Source organism: Rhea pennata, chromosome 1 (genome assembly GCF_028389875.1).
Source record: "Rhea pennata isolate bPtePen1 chromosome 1, bPtePen1.pri, whole genome shotgun sequence".
Classification (NCBI taxonomy): domain Eukaryota; kingdom Metazoa; phylum Chordata; class Aves; order Rheiformes; family Rheidae; genus Rhea; species Rhea pennata.
Genome location: NC_084663.1, coordinates 23,602,598 through 23,628,392, shown reverse-complemented (window position 1 = coordinate 23,628,392; position 25,795 = coordinate 23,602,598). Strand labels below are relative to the sequence as shown.

Below are 25,795 nucleotides of genomic sequence, written 5' to 3'. Positions count from 1 at the left end.
TCATGTTGCTTAATATTAGATGAGTTAATGGATAATAGTACCACTGCATAAAGTACAGCTGGTTAGAACTGTCAACACATTGCCTAATTTCTAAGGGGTTGATTTAGCCTTAAAATATCACTTTGGCTCTGCACTGCACAAGACAGATGGGTTATTTGTACAATTAGGCCTTAAGTGTTAAGTTCTTCTCTTGATTAGAGTGTCCAAGGCCTTTATTGACAGCTACCATTTGAGTTGTGCACATCCATCACAGGGAAATATGTAGTCTTAAGTCCTCAATAACATGTTTTTCAGATACCTGGAAACAGAAGGATACTGCACATTTTGTCCCCACATTATTTCTGCTCCACATTAATTCTGCTCTTAATTTGGAAAATCAAGCCATTTATGGATCACAACCAAAAATATTTGTCTTTACCAAAACCTCTGCTCCATAAATGAACAGACTACAATTTTTGAATTAACAACTTTTTTACATTACTTATTATACTGCCAATTGTTGAGCTGTTCTTTTAACTCAGATCAGAATATCTCACCTACTGATGACAAGATTTTGATATCTTATCATCCTGGCAGCTTGAATTCCACCTGTATCAAACTCCTTTTACATTGCCAGAGATGCAGGAAAGAACATATGGCTGAAAAGAAAAATCATGCTCATTAATTATTAACACCCTCAGTCAGCTGCTTCCCCATGGACAAATAAATTAGCTTCACTGTGTGTTTCTGAGCATGCTCATATGCTCACAGAGTTTTGCCAGGGCGATGAATAGGCTCTTCCCTCCATTTCCAACGTGGCATCAGAGCAAATGTACAAGTTTGGGGATTTGTACAGACATAGATTTAAGCACTCTGTAAGCAAAGGTAAATGAACTTCTTTGTTCTTAGTTTGGCTAAAAAAAGCCTTGTGTCTTCAGAGTAGGGGAACATGACCATCACTATGATAAAATCTCACTTTCGAAAATCAAAAACTTCCATCTCTCATTTTTCTCTCTCTCTCCAGTGTCCACTGTGCAACAGAACCTGCCAGAATGCAGTACTAAATTTTCAAGTTGCTTTGCAAATTGCTGCCAGTACTGTCTCTTGAACATCCAGATCCAGTACTTCAATCACAACAAGCTGAGATTTGATTTTTTTTGGGGAAAAAAAATAACTACAGTATCATGTGAGGACAGTGGGGAAGGACATGGTCCTTCAGCCAGAACATGACTGTGGGAGACAGGAAGCACTGATATGTTCCTGGCCTTGAGAGAAATTTAAGAGGTAGGCCCATAAAGATCATGACTTAGTCCTAAATTTCACTAGCCTTCAGAGAGAAGTCTATATACCTACCCATGGCCTTCAATCTGCAATGAAATACTGTGGGATTCTGGGTGGGCCAACTGAAAATATAACTATTACCATTGGCCCCACCTGTTGCAGCACCTAGTTCCCCACTGTCTTTTAATAAAACTTAACTTAATGACATTCAAACAGTGCCAGGTGGCAATTGTCTTCCTTTACTTCCTACATAAATATCAGAAATGTAATATTTTAACTGAGAAGATTGGCTAAAAGTAATTTTTTAGCCAAAGAGAAAATTCTCTTACAACTCTGATGTCAAGCATAAATCGAAAAGGAGGAGTTAAGGGGTTATATTACCACAGTACCATCTGACATCAGGCACACTCTCCCATCCATGTTTTGTAACTGTATAGCCACTGCTGTTCTAAATTGGGACATGCTTCTTGAACTTGCCTATGTTCTCCTTTTGAGCAAGACTTTATTATTATTATTATTTAATATTCAACCTTCCTGAATAGACTTGAGGAAAAACAGGGGAGTACTGGTATGTTCTGAGAGAAGCTATGGGAGACTGCTTCGAGGAGCTGTTAATGAACACCAGTAACATTTCTTATCACTGGATACATTCAGGATAGCTACCTAAATCCCAGAATAATGATAATCTACAAGCAATAGCATTTTCTTGCTTACATTGGTGGTTAGACTTCAGTTCCTATAAAACTAGCTGACAGCCTTGCTGAATAATCTGAGGAAGGAAGGTTGTTTGGACTAGATTGGGAACCTAAATATATTAACTGCCTGGACTAGACTGGGAACCTAAATATATTAACTGCCAGAAGGAATGCCAAAGAATGAAACGCTTAGAAACACAAGTCAATCTTCAAGTAGCAAAACACCATTTTTTTTTAAAGTGATCTCAATATGACACCTCTTGTAGGCTTTCTGCTCTACTTGAGCAAGTCGTTTCATTACGCTTTTTGTCAAATTAACCTTTTGTGTATTGGTTCGTTGGTTTTAATTTTCAGCCCAGACTATCTACCAAAGCTGAATTATCAAATTATCAAAAGCGGAATATATTGCTTTCACTTTTACCTGTGCTTTAGCTTTCCTTCTATCAGTCTCATCCAGAATAGACTTCCAATTCTGACTGGGTTTGCTGCGTGTGCTTTACGGCACATGCTTTTCACATAAGTATTCAGTACAGTTTTTGGCCGTATTAGCCAATGACCTCAATATTTAAAATGAGGCTACGAGTACCTTTGCTATCGCTGCTAAGAAATGAGTTTAAACCACAAGAACTCACTGCCCCATCACATCAAATCAGCCACTTCTTTACTTAGACTGAAAAGTAGGCCAAAGACATTCATGTTTTGCCAGGCCCTACAGAGGAGCTAAATGAGTTTTCAAAACTATTGCTTTTTTTACAGGTTTGCTGTGAAAGGGTACACTTACAACGTACCATTGTGCAACATAGTTCTTGCCAGAAAAAAATGACCTACTGTGAACAGGTCTTGGTACTTGCTGAAGTGCAAGAATATATCTAATTAACAAAGGATATTGTAATTTTGCCAAAATTTTTTTAATTTTTCCCCGCACTCAGTATTTAAAGGAGAAACAAACTAACCTCGGGTCAGATAGTAATAAATGCCAGGGACCGGATCCAGAGGAATTGTGCTAATTTGCAAACATAAAAGTGAACTAAAATCCTAGCAAATCCTTTATGTTCAAACCAGAATAATATTCAAAAAGTTAATAAGCATCAAATCATTAAATAAATCATGGCAAGCAACAGATTTGCACCAAGATTTCCAAGTTATAATAGCCAATTTTGGCAAGCGCGCTGTTAGATATTTAAGGGGCCTTTTTCCTCCTCAACCCTTCACAGTTTTATGTACAACTTCTTACATCTCCTATCCCTTCCAATAAAGCTTTTCAAGCTTTTTTTGTTCCTTTTTCTTTCAAGAAAAAAAAGGACACTACTTAATGAATAAATTCATCAACTGACTTGTAGGGGGAAAGCATTCTTCCTGTTTCTTGATGCTTCTAAAGTTCTAAAGGACTTACCCTTTGTTGCCCACCTTAAAAAAACAAAGTAAATAAAGCAAAAAGAGTAATTTAAAGTTATCATTTCCCCGTAAGTTGTAGCTTTTCAAGCAGTGTGACCTTACGCATCCAACCACAGATAGTAAGGTACATAGGTACGAGGAGAAAACGAAGGGCAGCATGTCAAGACCATTTTGATGTCTCTTTATTTTGAGTGTCTATGCCAAACTCAGTCACTGAAACTACTCCATCATTAATGGGATTTTCCATCTTTAGCATAGTAAATGGTGACACTATCCTTCAAGATGAGGTAACAGATTAATGCAGTTATACAGGAATAATACCATTAAATATTGCTGTCTAGTACAAGCTCCCATTCCTCCTCCAATTAGAAACAGTAAAACCGCTCTAATTACACACATCCCGCCTGTGACTGATCAAATTTGTCATTTGCAACATTGCTTCAGGGGGACTTTGAGTCACTTAAGGGATCATTTGTAGACAGAAAAAGAAGAATATAAAAACTGGAGTTATTCATTCTATCAGCAGATTTCATTGTTCAATTTTGCGGCTCTTCTAGTCACAAAACTCAAGCAGCATTTCTAAATTGCCATCTTTCAGATGACTTCAGAAGACTTCTGTGAAGTAACACCTCCATAATTCAGAGCTATCTGTTAGTCAGTCTTGAGATATTAGTTAAATTTGGACTGAATTATGAAGACATAGCTTGTACTTCACAAAACTACTTTAATCAGTCCACATACTGTACACATGCAGGAGGAGGTACGTAACAAATTTATGCTCAGAACATTGAATGAAATAGAAGAGTTATGAGACCAAATATTTTTTTTTCCCTCAGATAGTACATATTTCCACTTTAAATATATTTCCCCCTAGTTTACTTGGAAATATTCAAATTAAGAAAAAAAAAGGTATCAAAATGGAGAGGTATTCGTAGAATTTCAATCTGCTGAGTTTGTGCAGTTAAACGATGAATATCTGAAAAGCATTAGAGTTGTTTCAAAAAGCAGATGGATGGAACAAGACAGTATAGCACCCTCTGAAATGCTATTCTTTCCTTCTCTTGTCCATCTTTTGTCGAGTTTTATTGTTTCCAATTCTTTATACTTGTTATTCATTACACTTCAAATAATGCTTATTTGAAATTTCTTTCCTCCCTTAAAGAAGATATTCTCCAGTGCCTCCATTCCATTCTGATCACCTGAAGAACTTAAACATACGCATTTGCTTATATCTTTTATTACTCTTACTTCAGTGTTTGGCCTTACTCCTTGTTGCACTATCCCTATTTATGTGAGTTTCACGTACTAATGGCTCTGGCCAAAAAAGTGATCTTGCACAAATAAATTGATCGTGACCTGCTGCACTGAAGAGCTGATCAATCCTAACACAATAAACTTCTTCTGTTGCAAATGTCAGCTTGTTAGCCTGGGCTCTACTGTTTTTTCTTCAATTCCACTTCTTGCTGCTCAGTAGCCAAAGCATCTGCATTAAGCAGAGAATTTCAGAGTCTTCTCTGTAAATCTCTGGCTCCCACAACAGTAAAAACTGATGAAAAAGAGCAATCATCCACCGAACAGCAGACCACCTACAAGGAGTGCCTCTTTGATTCTGCAGTATAGGTTATTTATGTACCTTTTATCTTCCTACCTGGAATTCAACAGTGTTAGGCAGCCAAGAACTTAAATTCAAGTGCCTAAGAGACTTGCAATCTTAAGGGTCTCAACCACTTTAAAACAAAGACTTCAGGAGGCCAATCATACAGACATTTCTGAAAATATGATTCTACATTTATTTTGTTCTCTTACCTGTTTCTGAAGATTATTATTTTTTAAAAAAATGTTACCATATCTGTGCACTCTCCCTGTGTAACTAGCTATCTTTTTTTTTTGCGACAGTTTCATGTTTCCTTACTGTTCATTTACACTTTTATTATTTCCCAAATAAGTCCCCTTTATAATGAGGTATTCTTTGCCCTTGGCTATGGTGATGCTGCTGCATGTGCATGTGCATTTACTACTTGCTCCACTTACCTAGTAAGAAGTGGATTTTTTGATGCAGTTGTCCTGCTTGCTACAATATGAGGATGGAGGAATAAGATGAAGCAAAAGGAAGACATGCCTGGACTTTTTAACAAGTGCAAGAATTCCTTGAAGCTCGGTGTTTTAAAATCTTATGGCCTGCATTTGCATCCATGTGAATGAACTGTTAGCATCTCAATATTTGGAAGACAGATTATCTTTAGTATTGTTAAATACATCATTTTTCATTAAAACCATTTCTATGAATTATACTTTAAAAGAGTTAAGTATGTAGTTTCAATAAAATGAACTATTTAAATATTCATTTGAAGTATTTTGTTGGATAAAAGCTATTTATGAAAAAAATTTCACAGTCTTAAGAACTTAGAACTAAAAGTGAAATACAAGAAAACTCATTACTTGGAAAAAATCTTTATTAAACATTTACAATACTCAACAGTAGAAAACTCAAGTGATGTATATGCAATTATAAAATGCCTTCATAGTGTTATGGCCAGAATCTCAGACATAAGATATGGTGAAAGCAATTACATTTACACTGAAGTATGTATTTTTATCCATTATTTCTCAAAGATGTATTCAGAAAAATGTATGCTATCAATGTCTCCTATTGCAGTTAAAAAATTCCCTCCAATGATTCAATACACACACACAAAAAAAAGCCTTCAACATGAACCCTAACTTCTGAAATCATCTGGATACTTCCAGTATCTGAAGTCTTAGAATAACCAATCAGTAAGTTATTGCCATTATTCACTGTTTTTCTCTTATGTAGTTACTCAGATTCAGGCAAGCTTTCATAAGCCAATACTGCTCTTTCATAAACTGCTTGTTCCATTCTGAAGTTAGCTTTTCACCGTTTTGGAAAGGTAGTATCAATTAATCACATTTAATATTGGTTCTCCCTATACACTGACCAATAAAGAACATAATCTTTATGACATTATGAAATGGTTTATGACATTTACAGTCAGTGCAAATTTTTAGAGATTCAAAAAATTTTCTGCAGATATTTAAATGAATTAAAGAATTTTAAAACAAGAGTTGCATAATATACTGTACAACCCTGAAAATTTTAAAAAGAAAATATCATCTACTATCAAAATAATAACCTTAAGAGCATTTACATCCTGCTTCTTAACTCCCTTAAAAACAACTATTGTAAATATTAAGTGTTTTTGCTCTAAAAGGAAGCATTTTACTTGACAGGAATTTCTACATTAATTATCACTAAAGAAATATGTCTTGAATTTGTGTAAAATACTTCTGAATGTAAAGTGAAATCACAGAGTATTATTACTCTGGTAGTATTTTCAAGCCACAGTATCACTAGATTAATTTGCTATCTCCAAATTTAGTAATGTAATCTGATTATGAAAAATACAAAACATCGATTTGGGGGGAAGAATCTGACAGTAAATTTAGACAAGTATTTGAGAGTCTTTGGAAACACAGACCCAGTTAATAAGCATTCTAGCAGTTTTTGGTCCCTTTTAGGGACACTTTAACATTTCTAAAAATGAACAACATCGCTCTCAAACTGGCTGAGAACAGTAACATATGTATACACAAACTGTGTGAGAGAATAGAAGTTTACTGAAGAGCTCCTTTCCCCCATCTCTGCTGAAATCGTTTATTTTAATACAGAAATGAACAAAGCAAAAACATTCTGACTATAGTTTCAGTGCAGAGTAACCTCATCATCAGTTTGAGTAACCTGAGTAACAGCTAGATACTAGACTACTTCCACCAGCCTGAGCCAAGTAGCTTCCAATGAAAAGCTGGCCACCTCCACTTGCGCTCAGCTCACAAGCCTGACTGCCAGGCAAGTAGTAAACATATTGAAGCATAATTTCTATTCATTTTAACATACAAATAAAAACTTAAATTCTGAAGAACAGAATGTTTCCCTTTTTTTTTTAATGCAGTCTCTATGATCCAACCGAAATTGGACCATTATTGTATGGCTTATTAGCAAGACATCATTATACAACATCTTCAGCAACAGTAGTATCAAAAATTTGATAATAAACTTGACGTTTCATTCCATCTGTGATGTTATAAGACCTGATGAAGCATTCCAGCCATGGCAAGTCACCTATAAACCAAAACCAAGTTATTTTTACATATTTATTTCTAACTTCTATAGGAGAGAAGTAGAATATCAGCAGGACCTTAGCTAGGTAATCTAAACATACACAACAGTTAACTGGAAGAAAAATTAATTATCCATTTTGAAGTTAAAATTCAGAACTAGTATTCCAATTTGTATTTTAAATGTTCCTGCACCATTTGAAATTGTGTTCAGTGGCAATTAACTTTCTGAACAACCTCAAAACTTGGTACCAGTAGTTGTCTAACAATATAGCATATATAAAGACCTTCTAATAGTAAAACTGGTCTCAATGACATGCTCGTGTATTATATGTATATTGTGTAAATCCAACAAACCTGCTTGTTCAGGTAAATTTTGCCTTAACTTAATCCTGAGGTCCCTTAATACTGTCTTCAAAAAGATATGGAAAATGTCCATTTCAATGAGTAAAGATTTTCAAAGGCTTGTGTTTCTAAAAGCACATGCCCAACACTGAGCTATGAATGGCTAAAATCATTACAGGGGTTATGGTAGATTTCAAAATATCCTATCACCTACCAAATGGAGAAATTTTGCTCTAGTTATTAAACAAACAAAGCAAGCTCTCAGATGTTTCCGCCAGAATGCTGTGTTGTCCAGCTTGGAACTGGAAGTGAAGAAGTGTTCTTTGCAGACATAAAAATACGAATATTAAAACAAAGTGATCCTGCACACTCACGGAATTGAGCTGACTACAGGAAACCCCACTGCCACTCTGTTATGGTGGCTGTTGGTCTTTTATCTTCAGAAGTGTTTGTGATTTCAGAATATCAAAAACTCCTTTTTTTTTTTTTTTTTTAAGAGTCTCCTGAGTGATTATCAAGTACAGTCTCTATACAACTTTATCTTATTCATACATTCTGCTCTCTCTGCTTCATGCCATAACAGAACTATCATGCTGTATTTGTGACAGCACATTTATTTCCAATATAGTAAAATGTCACAAATAGGGAGACAGAAGTTCAGTGCAAGAACATGGATTCCTTTAATGTATTTCCTTATAAGAAGTAAGGACAGGTAAGACTGCTTTTGTTCTTCATATGTATAAATAATTCTTTCAAGGCTACACAAGTGACACACTGACCTTTCTCATAGAAGTCCTTTGCTTTAAGTTGTCTTCACTATTGTTCACTCACTGCAATATTGATGGGCTCATAGCTCATAGCTGCCCATGGATGGATTTGTTTATTTATTTATTTTACCATGGAGCGCAGCAGACCTAAACAGTGGAGCAGAATGGTATCTCTAAGAAGTATATATGAAAGAAGTCACCCTACAGAATTACTAATGATGAACTACTGCTAGTTTTATGACAACAGACTAAGTAAAATGTTGGTGCTGGTATCCCCTTATTGGAGACTTCCAGACATGTCAAATGAAAAAAAATCTCAGATTTTAAATGCTGCTATTCTATCTCTGCTCACTTTTGTCAGGAGGATTATTAACGCTGCCTTGGAAGTATGGGATGACAACTCCGTATTTATTATGTGAAAATTTTATATTAGCAACACTTGCACTACCCCAGGTTCTGTTGCAGTACTTCTGGGAAACTGCATTCTGATAAGCCTCAGAGCACTTAGACATGGATTAAAATGAAAGTGCCTGAAGGCAAAACAAAAGGTAACAATGAAAGAACAGTCCTGTTGGCTTTCTACCGTTATACACACATACACATACATACATACGTACACATATATATACACACACACACACCTAACTTTAGATGACTTCTAACTCTGTGCAAGGTCCTAATTAAGCCAAATCCTTTTAGAATCAACTGTAAACAAGCAAGACAGAAAATGAGCAAAATGTGCTTTGAAAGAGTACACTCCTGAAGTCAGTGCTGTGGCAAAGACATAGATGTCTTGAGATGTCTGGAGATGTGTGGTGTGGGTAGAGCTACATTCTGCCATAGCAGAAATAATGTAGGAAAACCTTTGTAATTAGATTTGAATGGAAACTCTTTGTCCACTTTCCATTGAGTTTTCCTGTAGCAAGCGAAGCTCTAAATCAGCAAGTGCACTTAACAGTAGAATCTCATCCAAAGCATGTGACATAAGCTGAATTCCCTTTCAGTATGCACTAATGTGCTGCGACATTCAGTACAGCTGTGTTCTGGTTAACTTCCACATAAATACAAATGACATGTTTGTGCCTGCCTAGACATCACTGTGTATTCACACATCACTGCATGCTACATGAGAATTTACTGAATCGTTACTTTTCTCTCTCAAAAGGGCCTTTTACTATTACAGAAATGTATGAAAACTAATTAATCAGAACTCCCCTTATAGACTAACGCATTTCTTAGTTCTGAGTTTTACCCATGCATAAGTTGAATTCTAAGACTTTGTATATGTAACAGCAGATTGAAGGACCCGTTCTCTTCCCATTCCTCATTAAAATAATGATAAACTAACCTAGTTTTCTTCCTGGAGGACAGAGTGTATTCATGGTCATCTGCATCTTTTGCTGAAGAAAATTATTAGTTAAGATTTCAGAGGCAGGAATTTGGAAAAACTTTTCCTGGAAGAGAACAGAAAATTCTGAGGTGCTGAAGGAAGTGCAAGAAATCGTTAGCCAGAATCCTGAATGCATATGCTGTTATTATTTAAGGAACCTAAAATTATCCAGAAATTTAACATAATAGAATATAAGATTTTTAAAACTATTCAGATACAGAAATAAAAATAATCTGAATAAATGTATAGTCTGTACTTCAGTATCCCTGAGTATTCAGGGACTATAGCTAACCAGCAAGCACAGTATGCTACTAAAACACCTACACACATAGGTCTCTCTATATAAATGGCAGATATTTCTCATAAATCCCCATAATCAGACAATATTATAGTGGAAGATAATCAGATATTCCTCCCCAGTAGTCCCTTACTGGAGTGAGCAGAACATTTGAGGAACAAAGCCATTTAGTAACAAGGGGGCATTAGAACTTGGCTTCATACAAGTGTACTCTCTTAGTTCTTAATTTTTTTGATCATTTTAGAAACCATGGAGAAAGGTTTATACTGTGAGATGCATTTCTGAACGGAACAGTAAAATAAAGGATAGAATAAGGAAATGTTGTATACATATTTATGTGTATTTTAAACCTATATATAGAAACACAACTGACTAAACTCTCATTTTATTTTCTTCAAGTTTGTTAGCTAATTTTGAATCTCAAGTGTAATTGTTTTATTTCCCAAACTGAGCTTAGTTTCTCAATACTACTACAGTAAACAGATACATTATAGTTTTTGATGGCAATTTCTCCTTTTTGCTAAAAGATACAAATGCAGAATAATCTGCCTTTTATATAATTTTTGTATGATATATTTAATGAAAGCAACCAGAGGTTAGTGGGTAATCCAACAGCAAAATGGACAGATAACTATTTTTTCTTCTTCTCAAATTTTTCTTCATCCATTTCTAACTACGCAACTTTTCAATTTTTCCCTTCAATGACTACATAAAGAAATGAAAGAAAAGAACTGAGAGTTTTCTTATAAAAGTGTAACTGGAAGCTAGGGTAAAGTTACACTTCAAAGCACCCCAGTTCCTTTCTCAAGTGGTGCTAAAAGACCTGAGCTTTGGTTTGGAAAGTGTCGGTTTGTCTTTGAAGTAACACCAGTAGGAATGCTGGCAACTGGCACTTAAAAAAAAAAAGTATATAAATAACAGTACTTTACATTAATATTACACTTTACAATCATTTAGCCATCCTCAGTTTCCCATGAGATATGACAATATTCATCTTTCTGGTCAAGAAACTAAGAAATTGAGTCAGAGATCAAATCTACATGTACAAGGTCAGAAAGAGTGAATCAGTAACCACATACTAAAATCTGTAATGGAATTAGGAAAGAGAACAAACTCTTAAAGGATGATGCTGGATGAATATAACTCATCTTCTCCCCTAGACTGGATATGCATGAAGCAATGATTGCCTCTTGTCAGTCTGAAATCCTCCACTCTCAGCATCACAAAATATCTTAAAAAAATCATCTTTGTGCATAGATTGATAATCTAATCGGAAAGTTCTTACATTAGAGTAAAAGGAAAACAAAGCAAAAAAAATATGAGGTAGAAACAAATAGTAGTTATCAGTAGTTTACTGACAAACTTGGAGAATGTCTGAAGGGGATTATGCAGGGGATTGCAGATTGTCCTAGGTGGAGTGCTTTTAAGGATCTTCATTGGTGACACCTCTGATCAAATAGTGAATAGGCCCACTATGTTTACAGACAAAACAAAGTTTGGGAAACTTCAAGTATACTAAAGGAAAGAATTAGAATTAATGATTCTGATAAACTGGAGAGGTGTTATGACAAAAAAAAAAAGAATTTTTTCCACTGGACACATGTACAAAGATGCTGCATTTAAGCAAGCTAAATCAACTGCTCAAATAAAGAATGAGGAAGAATTTTTTTTAAAGATAAGGTTCTGAGAGATGAAGGGGTCATAACAAGTATGCAACAGTAAGCAAAAATCTAAATCAGCACCATGTTGAGTTATAGACATGGAAGCATTATCTGGCCATTGCCCTCAAGCGAGGGTACTGGTTTAGCCCTTCAAGGAAGACGAGGATCATCTTGGGAGAATCGAGAACAGTGAGGATGATCAGAGTTCATAAAATATTGTTCATGAAAGAAGATGGAAAGAATTGGGAGTTGTTTCATCTTAAGTAGAGAAGATTACTATACAACGTGCAGTGACAGGCAAATCGTCTGTTCCTCAGTGTCTCAGATACTAGGAAAGGTCTTAAGTTGTTAGGGAAGATTGAGGGTAGGTTAATTATAAAGGTTGCAAAGTAATGCAATAAACTACCTTTCAAATCAAAGACAAATATCTATATAACTATACATCTTGCTTAGGATCAGCGGAAGGGAGGCCTCTTCTACCCCAATGATCCCCAAAAAGCACAAATGGGTAAAAACTAGAACCTAAGAGTTGAGAGAGCTGTCATCAGATTTTGAATTAATTCAGAAGTTACTCTCATAAATTCTGAAACACTCCCAACATTCACACAGCATTCAGGCAGCATAATTTAACATAGCTAATATAAGAAAACTTAGCCATGGAAAAGTATAAAAGCTTACAAAAACAAGTGTTGATCTACAAGCTTCAGTTTTGTCTTTGTATTTTGATATACTATACTCTCATATTTTATTAAAAAATTCATAAAAATGACACTCTGCATCTTCACCAGTAGATAATACTAATAACATTATAACAATTATATCTGCCCCTATAAAAACACTGCAAGTAACACAGCAGGAATACATCTGTAGATACGTTTGCTATTTTAAAAACCAATAAAACCTCAAACCCATATAATCCATATAGTCCCCCTTTAACAAGGTTACTTACATAATCAAAAAGGTATGCATTTAGTGCTCCTGTTCCATCAACTAGTGTAAACTTCATGATGAAAACATACTGGAGTGGCACAATACCTAAAACTTAAGAAGAAAAACCTGCTTCATATAGTGAACATGCACAACAAACCATAACAACTCAACTGACGATATCCCTCCTGTAACAGTAACTTATTTTAAACCTTGTAATTAAAAGTATAAATTAACAGGCCAAAATTAGAGGACCTCAACATCAAAATGGTGTTTCACATTTTGAGTGTACATTGCTATTTGTCCACAAATCCACACACAAATGCTTTTTTTTTTTTTTTTTTTTTTTGAACAGACGAGACTATGAAAATACCCCTTAAGACCTTAATTGCCTATCTTCACTCCTGTAAAAAAAATGTTGATGTTTGCTTAAATCTTACCCTTTTAATAGGAATCTTCTATTCCTGGCATCTTACTCATGGAAGGTTAAAAGACACTTGCCGTTAACACAGTGATAACAACATAGTACTCCATCTGAAATGTATATTCTGAAGAAAATAGTATGTTTCATATGATGCAGTAAAATCTATCAGGCAAAGCCTTATGTAAAAAGGAAGATTTTTGCTGTCTTTGAAAATCCAGCATAAACACCTGACTATATTCATTTTGTCACTGGTAGTAGTAACTCTGATCCAGCAAACAAAAGTTCTTAAAGATACAAAGTTACTGCACCTCTCCATCAATCTTTTCTAGGTACATTTATTTGAATTTGCTTGTCATTTTATTCAGGTATTCTTATATCCTTGCAGACTATCATTTAGTCTGAAAATACCAATCATAAAAGAACAATATACATAAACTAATTTTAACATTGGAAAGCATTGGTTTATTTTTTTGTTTTGAGGATAAAATGCCAAATGTAGGTACTGCAACACTGTCAGTTATATATTCTGCTACATTTATTAATATAATTATGGCAGCTTAAGAGAACCAGTGGATCGCTTGAAAGGTTTTTTCTTTTATAAAGTTATCACCCAAGCTTAGATACTGTTGGATATTCCAACATGTTATATTAGAACATGAATTATAGATATGATATCATTCAGTAGTATTTTTTGTTAATATGTAAACTAGTACCAAAGTTTTGAGTTCCATTTTCCCTCCATCAATCAAATACGCTCACTAAATAAAGCAATACAAGCAATGCACAAAGCAGAATCTTTGTATAATCTCTTATTTTAATATTACTTCTTTCTGATTCTTTACAATATGCTTTGGATTGATAAGGCTTAGAGAAGATAAAAGCCTATCCAATAATCATGGTTAAGTAAGATTCTCTTTACTTCAAGTTTTAAAAACTGCATCTTTGAAAAGAAAGGCATGGCTCTTACTTCTGCTACTGCATCCATGTACACAGTTTCAATTGTGACACGACATCTGCATTGATGCAACAAAAGATTCACTACATCTGTGCTATAGTAGGTGTTACTAGTGACATCTACTGAAAAAAACTTTTCTACACTTAAAATATTTTAATTCACACTATAATGATTTCAAAAGTAATTATGTAATTTCAACCTGCAAAAGGGGATTATGTTTTCCAGCTTCATACTCAACTGTAACTTAAATGCATTCAGTACAAAATTGCAGCCCCAAAATGAAACTATTTTGTATACACACTTAAGAATTAAGGCACATAATACTGTCAGCTAACCTTGTGCTATTTCAGTTGGTTCCCATGATGGCTGTTGATCTGCTGCAAGGGAACTTAGACTCCTGATAGTCTTTGGAGTTGAGCACTGCTTGCACCTAGCATTAAAAAAAAAATATTGAGACTACTCAAACACTTAAGTGCTTATACTATTAGTATTCTACAGATTAAAAAAAAAAAAAAAAAAATTCAGATTTCCTTGCTCAATGAGATTTTTAAAAAAATATCTATACTGCTGTTTAAAAGAACTACTTTGAAGCACACAGAAGCTTTAGACCATAAAAATCCTAATGCTTCTTATGGATCATTACTAAGAAGAAATAAATCATTTTGGTCTGGAGAAGACTACCTCTTTGAGTAGGAAGTAAGACAACAATGCATCAGTACAATGCTAAACATACATATGTCAACACTTTATTGAACAATACACACAACGTACCACTTTGCAATAAGGGCAATATATGAAGTTTTAGTATGCACTAAAACATAGTAGGGTTAGTAGAGAAATTTGGCTTTATCTACATCCAAACACATTTTAAATACTAGTTATTAAAACTACTGTTTTTATCACTGGAGTATTTATGTATGATTATAAACCTTATACAATGTGAGACAGTAAGTAAATAAGTAAATGCTGCAAGCAGATAAAAATATCAGAAGAGCTGTTTTCAAAGTTGCTTTCATTTGCCTTAGGAAACAAAATTACAAAATCACATTTTTTTTCCCAAGGTAAGCTTCTGTGTCAGTATATCACAGTCAGAATTTAAAATACATTTACTGTCTTTTAGAATTACAAGCAAAGCATGTCATATAAAAAGCAGTAGCCCTAATTCTACTCTCAAGTGACATACAGCCAAGAACAAACAAAAAAACAAAGTTTGACCTTAGATTCTGGATTTTATATATATATATATATATATATATATATAAAACACACACTTATATATATATAGATCTAAAACTTCAAGGCAAATCACCTTGTCACTTAAATGCCTATTCAGACTATCTGATAGAATAAACCAAAGTAATAATATCAAATTTTAGGTAGAAGATCACTAACAAATCCACATTAGAGATTCAAGCTCATTCTTAGAGCAAAAATAACTTTAATTTCAGTTCTACTATTTAGAAGCTTTTTTTAAACTTTGTTAAATATATGCAACTGGTAAAAAAGCATGCAGAACAAGGTTCTGCAGTCCCAGTATCTTTTTCAGATTCTTTTCTAAGAACCTATAAAGAGCTATTCTATTCATGGAATATCATATTGAGCACTGGCTTTTACAATACAGCCATTTAAACAGGGAACCATCTCTGAAGAGATCCTACTCCCCATAGGAATCTCCAATTGCCTTTATTTAAAAAAGCTATACACAGCCATATCTGGAAAGGTCAAGACAATATATGACAAACCAATACTTATCTGTAATATATTTTCTCAGGACCTTATGGGAAGCTTTAGGGTTAAAGTAAAATACGCAATATAGTGCTGCATAGAAAAAAAAATTACTGCCTACAGGACTGGACATAGTGCAATGAAGTGCTGTGCTTGAACTAATTAGAACTGAGGAGAGGAAGGAATCTACAGCTTGCCTGAGTACACTAACATTTCTGAGTTTGATAACTGCATGCTGCTGCGTTGCACTGGGAAAACATAACTGCTGCTAGCTCTCAGTAAGCCAGAATTTCTAATACAGTATTGCACGGCAGAGCAGAGATGCCAGACCTACCTGTGCATACCACCTTCCACAGCTCTGGAAATTTGGATTTCAGACCCTGCCATCCCCCATTTTCCCTTCCCACCCCCTGCCCAGTGACTAGCATTCACAAAAGGGTTAGGCATTTTGCAGTGCTGTGGATCTCAATAAATGGCAAATAATAAGAGAAGATCATCTTTCTTTCAAAATCTCACCTTTCTCTTAAAAATCCAAGTTTTTCTCACCACTATGAATGAGGGAGAGAATGATATTTGGATTGATATCCTGAAATCATTTTGTGGGTCTCTATTTAACATTAAGCTGTCTACATAAAGACTGGCTTACACTTTTAAAGGAAGAAATATTTCAATTTTAGTCCAAGCAATAAGATTATCTGTATAGAAAATGGAAGATCTGGACTAAAAGCAAGAGATTTAGGCTTTCTGTAATCTAAAAAACCTCATAACCATATTTCTAACTTTATAGCATAATGGCCTAATCACAAATCATATGCAAGGCTGAAACTGGGGTGCAGCATAATTAAGGGTGTAAGATATATAAAGCAAGTGAAGATAAAGCCTAACTGCAATCCAGTCACAAGAATCCTTTGATATGAGGTAGTAGCCTGACGTTTCTTCCCTGCTCTTACTACGGCTAATCATCGCATGCATTTTGCATCAAAGAATGTACAAAGAAAGTACTGTCATTTAAATTATTGAAATTAATGATCTCTATCTAGTATTGAAACTCCTACAATATAAACAAATACTTTTAACTTACCCATAATATTTTACACTACCCTGTAAAAGAAAAGGAGCTGAAAGATCTAATAATCCAAGATCATCTTCAGTGGATCTCACAGGAATAACACATTTAAATCTTCTTGAAAGCTTCCAGACTTCTTTTAGTGTTCCACCTATTTAGAGCAAAAAAATGTTTGCTTAAGCTGTATTCAAGAGTAAATTGAACACATTACATTTTCTGGCTACTTAAGTGGCAACCTCAGAGCTTCCAGTAACAAAAATTATATGACCCATTAGAGAAAACTAAAACAAAACAATTCTTCACTTTCTGACTCTACAATTCTATTCAACAATAGAATCAATATAGAATCAAAGATGACCATTTATCAAAAGATACTTTAAATCTTTCCAATAGTTATCATCATTACCATGAAGTATATTTAATTAGCATCACTTTAGTATCATATTTAACATTATTTCAGTAGTTGCTTGCTTTCTTGGGAAAAAAAAAAAAACAAAATCAAGGAAGAATACAGTGATTTTGTGAAATTGCTCCTAAGAAATTGCTGTTTTAACATTTAGGAGGAAAAAAAATATAAATTTTTAACCAACAGGTAAGAAAAGTAGAAGTATAAACTGGATGCGAGTTTGAGTGTCATTAATTTGCAGCCATGTTAAGAACATGGTAGAAATATTAAGACTGGAACCATGGGATTTTCAAATTCTAATAACAGGAAAAAGTTCTTTAAAATTTATTATAGATCATAGATTTGTAATAAATATAAGTTGCTATGATTTAACCTCTGTTGTGTAGACTGCAGAACTTACTATAGAATCTTTTGACATCTGACCAATTCAGTGGAAATGTAGTAAATACAGAGCACAGTTTTTTGTTGGAAATAACAACCTGATAAAAATACATGATTTAATCAGCTCATGAACAACAGGTAACAGGAAAAAAAAAGTGAGGAAACTGTTTTAAAATACATATTTCCTACAATAACTGCATTACTTACCACTAACTATAAGTAAGATCTTTGAAAGACTTTATGACAGTATGGCACTGAGCTGTAAAATATGCATTATATTTACCATTAATGTATTGCAGAAATAACTAGAGAGGAAAATGAAATCAATAAAGTTGCACTGGTGACATAAAAATAAACTATTGCAAAACCTTCTCAATATACTTACCTTGTAATGATAAAAAACAAACAAACAAACAAACAGACAAGAAGCATAGAGGTTTTAAACATCTTCTCAAAAGGTCAGAAAACAAAGGTTTTCCAAATCCAGTGACACTGTTAAAGTCTCTCAAATACATCTGAAATCTCATTTAAGGGATTTAAAAACAAAATTCAGGGTAACCTTAAGTGTAGTATTTCTAAAAGATTTCCATAATTTCAAAATATTTGCAACACAAAGTCACACCTAGAAAACATTTTGTGACTCCCAAGAGATCAGCACAAAACATACAAATGATACACATGATAAATGAACATAATGATATGAATGACATGCAATAAGCACACTCTACTTGTTAACTGTGACATTTCCTTAGTCTTCAGCATAAGTCATCTGCAGCAATAGTTATGGATTCCCCTCATCCCCTCATGTAGGATCATCTAAAAATTCTCTCCTTTATCCAACTCTTCCCTCAATTTCAGTCCAACAGATACCAAGCATTCCAAAAAAACCCTTCTTTCTTCAGCATAATGACTAATTTCATTCTATTCAAAACATTCCTTATTTGTATTCTTTTTTTAAATTGCTTTGTTTAAAGTTCAGTGGCTAATTCTCTTGCCCGAGGCTAATCTGACCAAAAAAGAATACAAACGCTGTAAGAAGTTTTATTTATCTGAAACAACACTGACATCCAGAGGCTGACAAAGTTAATTGTAGCCTTGCATTACCAAAAGCTTTAAAGTTTCCCTATATCAATACTAAAAATATCTTTTAGAAGATTCCAACCAGATTCCAAATGAGAATTGGAAAATATGCCCAGCTGGAAAACAATATATTCAGATTTGAATTTTAACAGAACCAATGATAATTTTAACATTTAAGCCATTGTAGATGACTTTCCTCCGTTCACATAACAAATCTGAGTTTTTCTTTTCTTTGAAGATGCCTTTATGATCATCACTATTTGCACTGAATATAAATCAGAATGGACTGTGTGCCATAGAAAGTGGTATATTTGTAGTTATTTATCTTTCCTCCCCTATTTTATTTATCTTACCTTCTATCATAAGCAAAGTATTTTCAGGCTCTTGAAGCATTTCATCATGCTTTACAAAATGAATAGCTATTTTCCTTTGTTTCTGATCTTGTGTAGTCCACATTACAGAATCATACCAGGATGTATTGTGTAATTCTTGGTTTGGAGCAGTAGCTGCAGAATCTTGTAAAATTAAGTCAAAGTCATCTCCATCTGGAACTTCTTTCCTAAAAAAAAAAACATTTCCAAAATGGGTAAGTAAATAATAATAGTGTCTCCTTAGGCAATCTAGCAATAAAGCAGGCAGCATTCTGGATAAATATTAAAATATAGTAATGAGAATTAAAGCACATGCAGGAAAAATAACTTTCTTTACTGATCTTTGTTGTATTGGTATATGTATTTAGGGCTAAATACCTTACATTTAAAAGTGCTGCGCAAATTAAATCAAGACAGTTCAGCTCCATGTTAATAGACATGCTAAGTAATCTAATATTACCTGGAAACAGAGATAGCCTAATAGCTTCATCCACATATATGTAAACCAAAGAAAAACACACACATCAGTTTCACATGATTCCAAATGGGCCTTAAAAGGCCACACAACTGCATACCACCTTATTAGAGAGAAAAGGCTATATAAGCCCATATAGCTTCAAGTTTTATGTTCTAGACTATTTTATTTTGCATAGTATGAAAAAAAAGAGCAGGAACAGAACAGCTTCACACATGGACTGCAAAGGGAAAACTTGCAACTCAGCATAACACAGTCTCTTTCCTGTCCCGGTAAAGCACAACAGTATTTCTTCTATAGAGAATGAACATAGGCCATCCAAATTTTATGATTATCAACAGCAGGCAAAGAGCCAGTGGCAGGCACACCAAATTTTAATACCAAAGTGTTTTAGAACATTTTCTCCCATATAAGACAGTCCTGAACAATTCACGTGGGATATGAACAGTGAGAAAAAGAAGGACAACGGAAAAAAAGCCAAAGCTATGACTACTTCATAAACACTGAAAGAAAGTAGGTGGCAAGTTTTGGAGTGGACTTAAACAGGAAATAACAATTCTGCAGCTTATTTTGAAGATCTTTTTCAACCCTCAAAACAGCTATTTTTACCAGTGAATAGGGTAATTCCTGCCTATGAAACCAAACTGTGATATTTTTCTGCCAGAACTGCAAAATTAGCATATAAGAGTCTTATTGAAATTACATTTTCATTTCAAGAATGCAATACTGTTCACATGGCCACTTTCCATCTGTGCTCTTGGATTACTACTATACATGCAAAAGTAATGGACCTAACATAATAGGTCATCTTTCCATTAAACTCTTCTGGCCTTTAAAGTCTGCCTGTAGAATTCCCACACAGCAAGTAGCAGAGGCAAGAATGGAATTAATTTGTTTTGAATCAAATTAAGCACCATGGTTGTAACCTGTTCAGTGTGGGTATATGAACAAAATTAGTTCCATCTGTACCAATATTTTCCTATTTACAGAGAAGCTTTCACTCAAAGTCTAACAACCAAAAATACACATATATCTCTCATGAGCATTTCTATGCACCAAGACTTGCATGCATCTTACTGTGCAGGGTGTTAAAGGATCAAACCGCATTTGAACTTTGTTCAGCCAAGCTCTTTAGTATATGCTAAAATATGAAATAACTTCTCTTTCCACCACAACAGAATATGTAGTACAGAAGGATGCCCCTCAGAAATGTTGCCTTCCCTGGCACCTTAATTCACCCAACTCAGGTAGCAGTACAATTACAGCTATGCTACCGATTCCCTCCACCTGATGAATGAAGTTGAGATAAAAAAAAGCTGGATGTCCAGAAAAGTGCTGCAAATAGTCCCATCATTGCAGCAAAATGGTAGGAGGAGGAAAAAATATGCTAATTGAATGAAACCTTACAAAGCTTTTGGGTTAAAAGTCTGCCCTAATTCTGTAGCAAAGATAAAGCAGCAAAATGTGAAATAGGAGGAGACTGATACTAAAATAAATGAAAAATCTGACAAGCAAATAATATACAAAAAGGTTATGAAAGTCAAGGAATATTTTGGAGTAGGGATAAAGTTCATAAGGAACATGTCATCTTCTATCAATAGACTCTTTTCAGCATACAGAGTTGATAAATACATTGAAAGAGATACAAAAATGGCAGAGACAGTTCATTATTTCCTTCTTGTATTTGGTAGTAAAGACCATGTACTTGTATTTTGTGGTTACGATGAAGCAGTTTCTCATGCATTAGTATCCGAGAGAACATTATAACAACATCTGTTACAGAAAAAAAACACATTCTTCCTAAAGCAGGAAGCACGATAGTTTGCATCCAAGAGCCTTAACAGAAAGCTAGTAGGGGCATTATCTTAGTGATATTCATATCCAGGAAAAGCTGATTATGTGAGAAATCCCCAAAGGCTAGAAGAATGCTAACTTGCCATCATGAAAAACAGGCAAGTTTACATCAGTAATTATAAAACTGTTAGTCTAGCATCAGTCCTAAGCAAAATCAGGTAAAAAAAAAAAAAAAAAAAAGTGATATTGGATTTTGATGGTCATGAATAGCAGTATAATTCATGTCACTCAATATTTTCATTGAAAATAGGCTATGCCAAACAAACTTACTTTCATTTCTACATGAATATTACAAAATTAATATTTATAAGCTAAAGTCATAGTAGATTTTTTTTCAGTAAAATTATTTGACTGAGCATTACATGATACAATGACAATACAGAATTACAGGGGAAATAACAAGGATATAATAGTCAGAGTGGACTGAGTATATCCAAAAAAAGACAAAACTACCAAGATGAACAGTATTTCCCTAATATTTTTGGATCAAGGTGAGATGCCTTCTCTGGAAGATACACTTTAGTCAAAGATATTTTATTCTTTAATGAGCACTGGAATTTGGGAGACCATGACAACTCTTTGCGTATTTAAAAATGCATAACAGAAACATGTACTTAAATATAGCTTTACTATGGGATAAAGCTCATTGCCAAATCTGAAAACAAAGCAAAAAAAATTGAGTTTTGAAAGCACTGAAAAGGATCCTGAAAGTATAATTCATTTGATGATTTTAAATTTTGCTACCTAGTATCAGTGAGCTTCAAATGAGAAATTTAAATTCACCTCATTTTACATGAAAAGGATGAAAACACACTGAAAATCTAGACATCATAAAACATACACAATAATTTCTAAATTACTTATTGTGTAAAACACTTACAATGAGTTGCATTTGGAACAATAAAGTTTAATACACTGATGGAGCTTCTGAGGTTTGAAAGCTCTCAGCTTTGCTCTAATGCGGTACTGTTGAGGAGCAGTGCTGTTCAGAATAGTTTTCAGTCCTGTGTTACTCAAATCCTGATGATCTGTTAATACTGCAAAACAAAAAGACCTCATATACCTCCATTAAAATTACATACACCTATTAAAATACGTAATATTTGAAATATGAGGAATAGGCATCACAGGTACACAATTAAAACCTTTGTCCCTGCTTCTCCACCGCTGGAATAACTAGTTCTTAAACTCTTCCCCACCACAACGACCTGACTTCACAATGAAGTGAAGTTCAGTAAAGCAAACAGTCCCCATGTTTCCACAGGAAGAATATCTGAGTGCACAGGTTAGAACAGCAGGATGATCACTGTCAAGGATATGCCACGATCCTATGCTATGATGCAATACTCAGTCAGTAAGTCTTGACACAGACCAAGTATTAAAATAATATAAAGAAACTGCTTTTATAAAACTAGTTTTTTAAATTTAGTTACAATCTGCATTTTGTCAACTCAGCTAGTAGCAGCTAGCTGCTGCTATCCATTTTAACTCACTATCTAAGTTAGATTTGCAAACAATGGGCAAAATTAAATGGTTACTTAAAATACTTAAACCATTTCTGTTTCTCTGATGAGGGCTGCAAGAACAGGTATTAGAGATCCTGAAAATTCTGAAAATGATATATATATAGTTGCAGCCTCAATTTCATCAATACAACATGTTACTGCAGCCTTTAAGATAAATCACAACAGGCTGTAGGAACATTGTGTACTTGAAGGAGTAGAAATTTAACGTGTAGAAAAAAACAAACAAAAGTTGAATATACAAAGGTATTTTATTCCTTAAAAAATAAAATGAAAACAATTCAATATTCATAAACATCACAGGTGTTAGATCTTACTATTACTTCAATCCTTTGTGTGTTTATGTCTCAAAAACTTTTATTGTTCTTTAGTAAAAATAAAGTTCACCTTTAGATCAATGTTGCCTACCTGTCACAGACAACTCCTGACATCTCTGTAAGTGTGATTGAAGATCTAAAAATCAAGAAGAATTTTCTAATTATTTTCTTTCCTTATGTGGACACACAAAAACGTATACATATACAATATCAAGTTAAGTAAAAGACAGTGGAAATCCTAATAATGTAGGAAAACAATACAACAAAAGAAAGGAAAGCAAGCAAGAAACTCAAATATGTGATGTTAAAAGCTTACAAGTTGAGGAAAAATTACAGATTGCATTAAGCAGCACTACCATTCAAACTGAACACTTTCTGAAGGTATACCATAGTTGCTGTTTTATTCATTCTCAGCAAGTAATCTTTCTGGTCAAGAAGGTAAATACATTACTTTAAAAACATATGGACTGCTTGGTCCCTCCTCTGAGCAACTGGATCTACTGCATGTACACAGTGCAGTAAATCTATGCAAAGATACTTCTAAATTTGCAATGAGTTTTGCTCTAAAATTAAATATTTACTAATGCTTGACTTTTGCAGCATTTTAAACATGCACACTGTCTTCTAATGGTTAAGTATCTTAGAATTTTAAAAACTAAAATCAAAGATGGAGATCATGTACAATTCAGTTTGGAGTTTAATCTCACTTTTAGTTATTTTTACTCTGGCGTGAAAACACCATTGAAAGAATAACATTGGATGACAATTTAACATAGATAAAATTCACTATTATAAAAATCAAATAATTTATACATCTCAGTCTAATTTACTCTTTATCCTTGGAGTCGTCTGGAACAAACAGAATGCTGCAAGTTAGCTGCTGTTTTTTTCCAATCTTCAGCCCCTGGATTCAACATCCTTCTCCAAGAAAATTGCTATGTTTCAGGTTGCAAAACAAGAAGACTAAACATCATCACAGATGATAGCTTGCTATTCTATGCAGTACTCATTTTACATCTGATGTTTGCAGAGGAGAAATTTCAACTTTTCTGGTTGTAATGTTTTCTCTGCTCTTCATGTTCCCAGATGTAACATTTGGTTTTTATTCATCAGTTTTGATGGTTCATATCTGTTTTTAAAGATATTTTATGTAACATCTAGGTAGATTCAATTAAATCCAATGCATGCACAAATATAGCAAAAGATTACTTTTTTCAAATACTGAGACTCTAATTGTGCCAAAGGAATCTAATGTGGAAGAACTATTAAAAGATGTGGTGTCCAGTTCCTTTTGTGTTTAGGGAAGACCTTTCTTCCCCTGTCTCATGGTAATGTCTAACACTACTGCAACTTATCTACTGAGTCTTTTGGTATAACAGTTATCAGTTGCAAGTACCTTCATTTATACAGAATAGGTAAGATTGGAAGGGACCTCTGGAGATCATCTAGTTCAACCTCCCTGCTCAAAAGCAGGGTCACCTAGAGCACGTTAGACAGGGTTGCATCCAGGCAGGCTTTGAGTATCTGCAGAGAAGGAGACTCCACAACCTCTTAGGGCAACCTGTTCCAGTGCTAAATTTATATGAAATAATACATATCACAGGTTTAAGTCTGCTTTTGCAGACTTGCACTCAGCACCTATTAGTACAACTATCCACTCAAAAATGAGTCTGGTGAATTTTTCAGAACCTAATCAATTTTATTATCCTTAAACATTTATTTATATTTAATAGACCAGAATATTAGTAAACACACATCTCAGAAATGAAATGTCATTTATCCCACTATATATGATTTCTCTGAAGGAAAAACTTTCTGTTAATTACTAGGACGCTTGCTCTTTACATTGGCAGAAGCTCTTGAAATTACCTTTAGAAATAACTAACGCAGTGTTGATGTAGTTTTTGCTCTCATTGAAAGTTCACAAATTACACCAATTTCTTACATGAAGCAAGTACTTCATGAGATTTTAAATTAAAAGTAAGTTCAGATCCCTTCTCCTGGTCTTGTATTAGTTCTAATATTTTGTCACTGCAGTACAAACTGTGAGCTATCAGGAACTCCTAAATATTTGTTTTTTATATGACATTTCATTCACTACAAAAAAGAATTTGTTGTGTGAGATAGTAATTTAAAGTGTATTTTGTGTGTGAATCCAAGATTTACTGTAAATAACTTCCTTCACATAACCTTTTTTCTTTTTCAAAAATATCAAGAAATGCTATGGTTTGAAAATCATATTATCTCAAAACTTAAATTCTACAAAAAGGTAGGTTTTGACTAGTAAGAGAGTTATGGAATTAGCTTCCAAAATATAAAGGAAATAAAACCTATAAGATTAATAGA

At 34.0% G+C, this 25,795-nt stretch overlaps 1 protein-coding gene across 6 annotated transcripts in view; it reads right to left on the bottom strand.

Annotated features, from left to right (window-relative positions):
* Window positions 1–5,797: 5,797 nt before the first annotated feature.
* The window catches only part of POT1 (protection of telomeres 1), a 78,089-nt gene continuing 58,091 nt past the window's right edge, over window positions 5,798–25,795 (bottom strand). For 4 of the 6 annotated variants that reach the window (XM_062583138.1, XM_062583144.1, XM_062583166.1 and 1 more), the window contains 8 exons: window positions 23,541–23,585; window positions 22,490–22,646; window positions 19,263–19,468; window positions 17,058–17,193; window positions 14,587–14,681; window positions 12,895–12,986; window positions 9,945–10,050; window positions 5,798–7,488 (listed from right to left, as the gene is read on the bottom strand). In XM_062583138.1, the coding sequence (XP_062439122.1) occupies window positions 7,376–7,488; window positions 9,945–10,050; window positions 12,895–12,986; window positions 14,587–14,681; window positions 17,058–17,193; window positions 19,263–19,468; window positions 22,490–22,646; window positions 23,541–23,585 (950 nt within the window). In that variant the 3' untranslated portion in view covers window positions 5,798–7,375. The remainder of the gene's footprint in view (window positions 7,489–9,944; window positions 10,051–12,894; window positions 12,987–14,586; window positions 14,682–17,057; window positions 17,194–19,262; window positions 19,469–22,489; window positions 22,647–23,540; window positions 23,586–25,795) is intronic. The other 2 variants (XM_062583150.1, XM_062583158.1) reach the window with 2 other exon arrangements.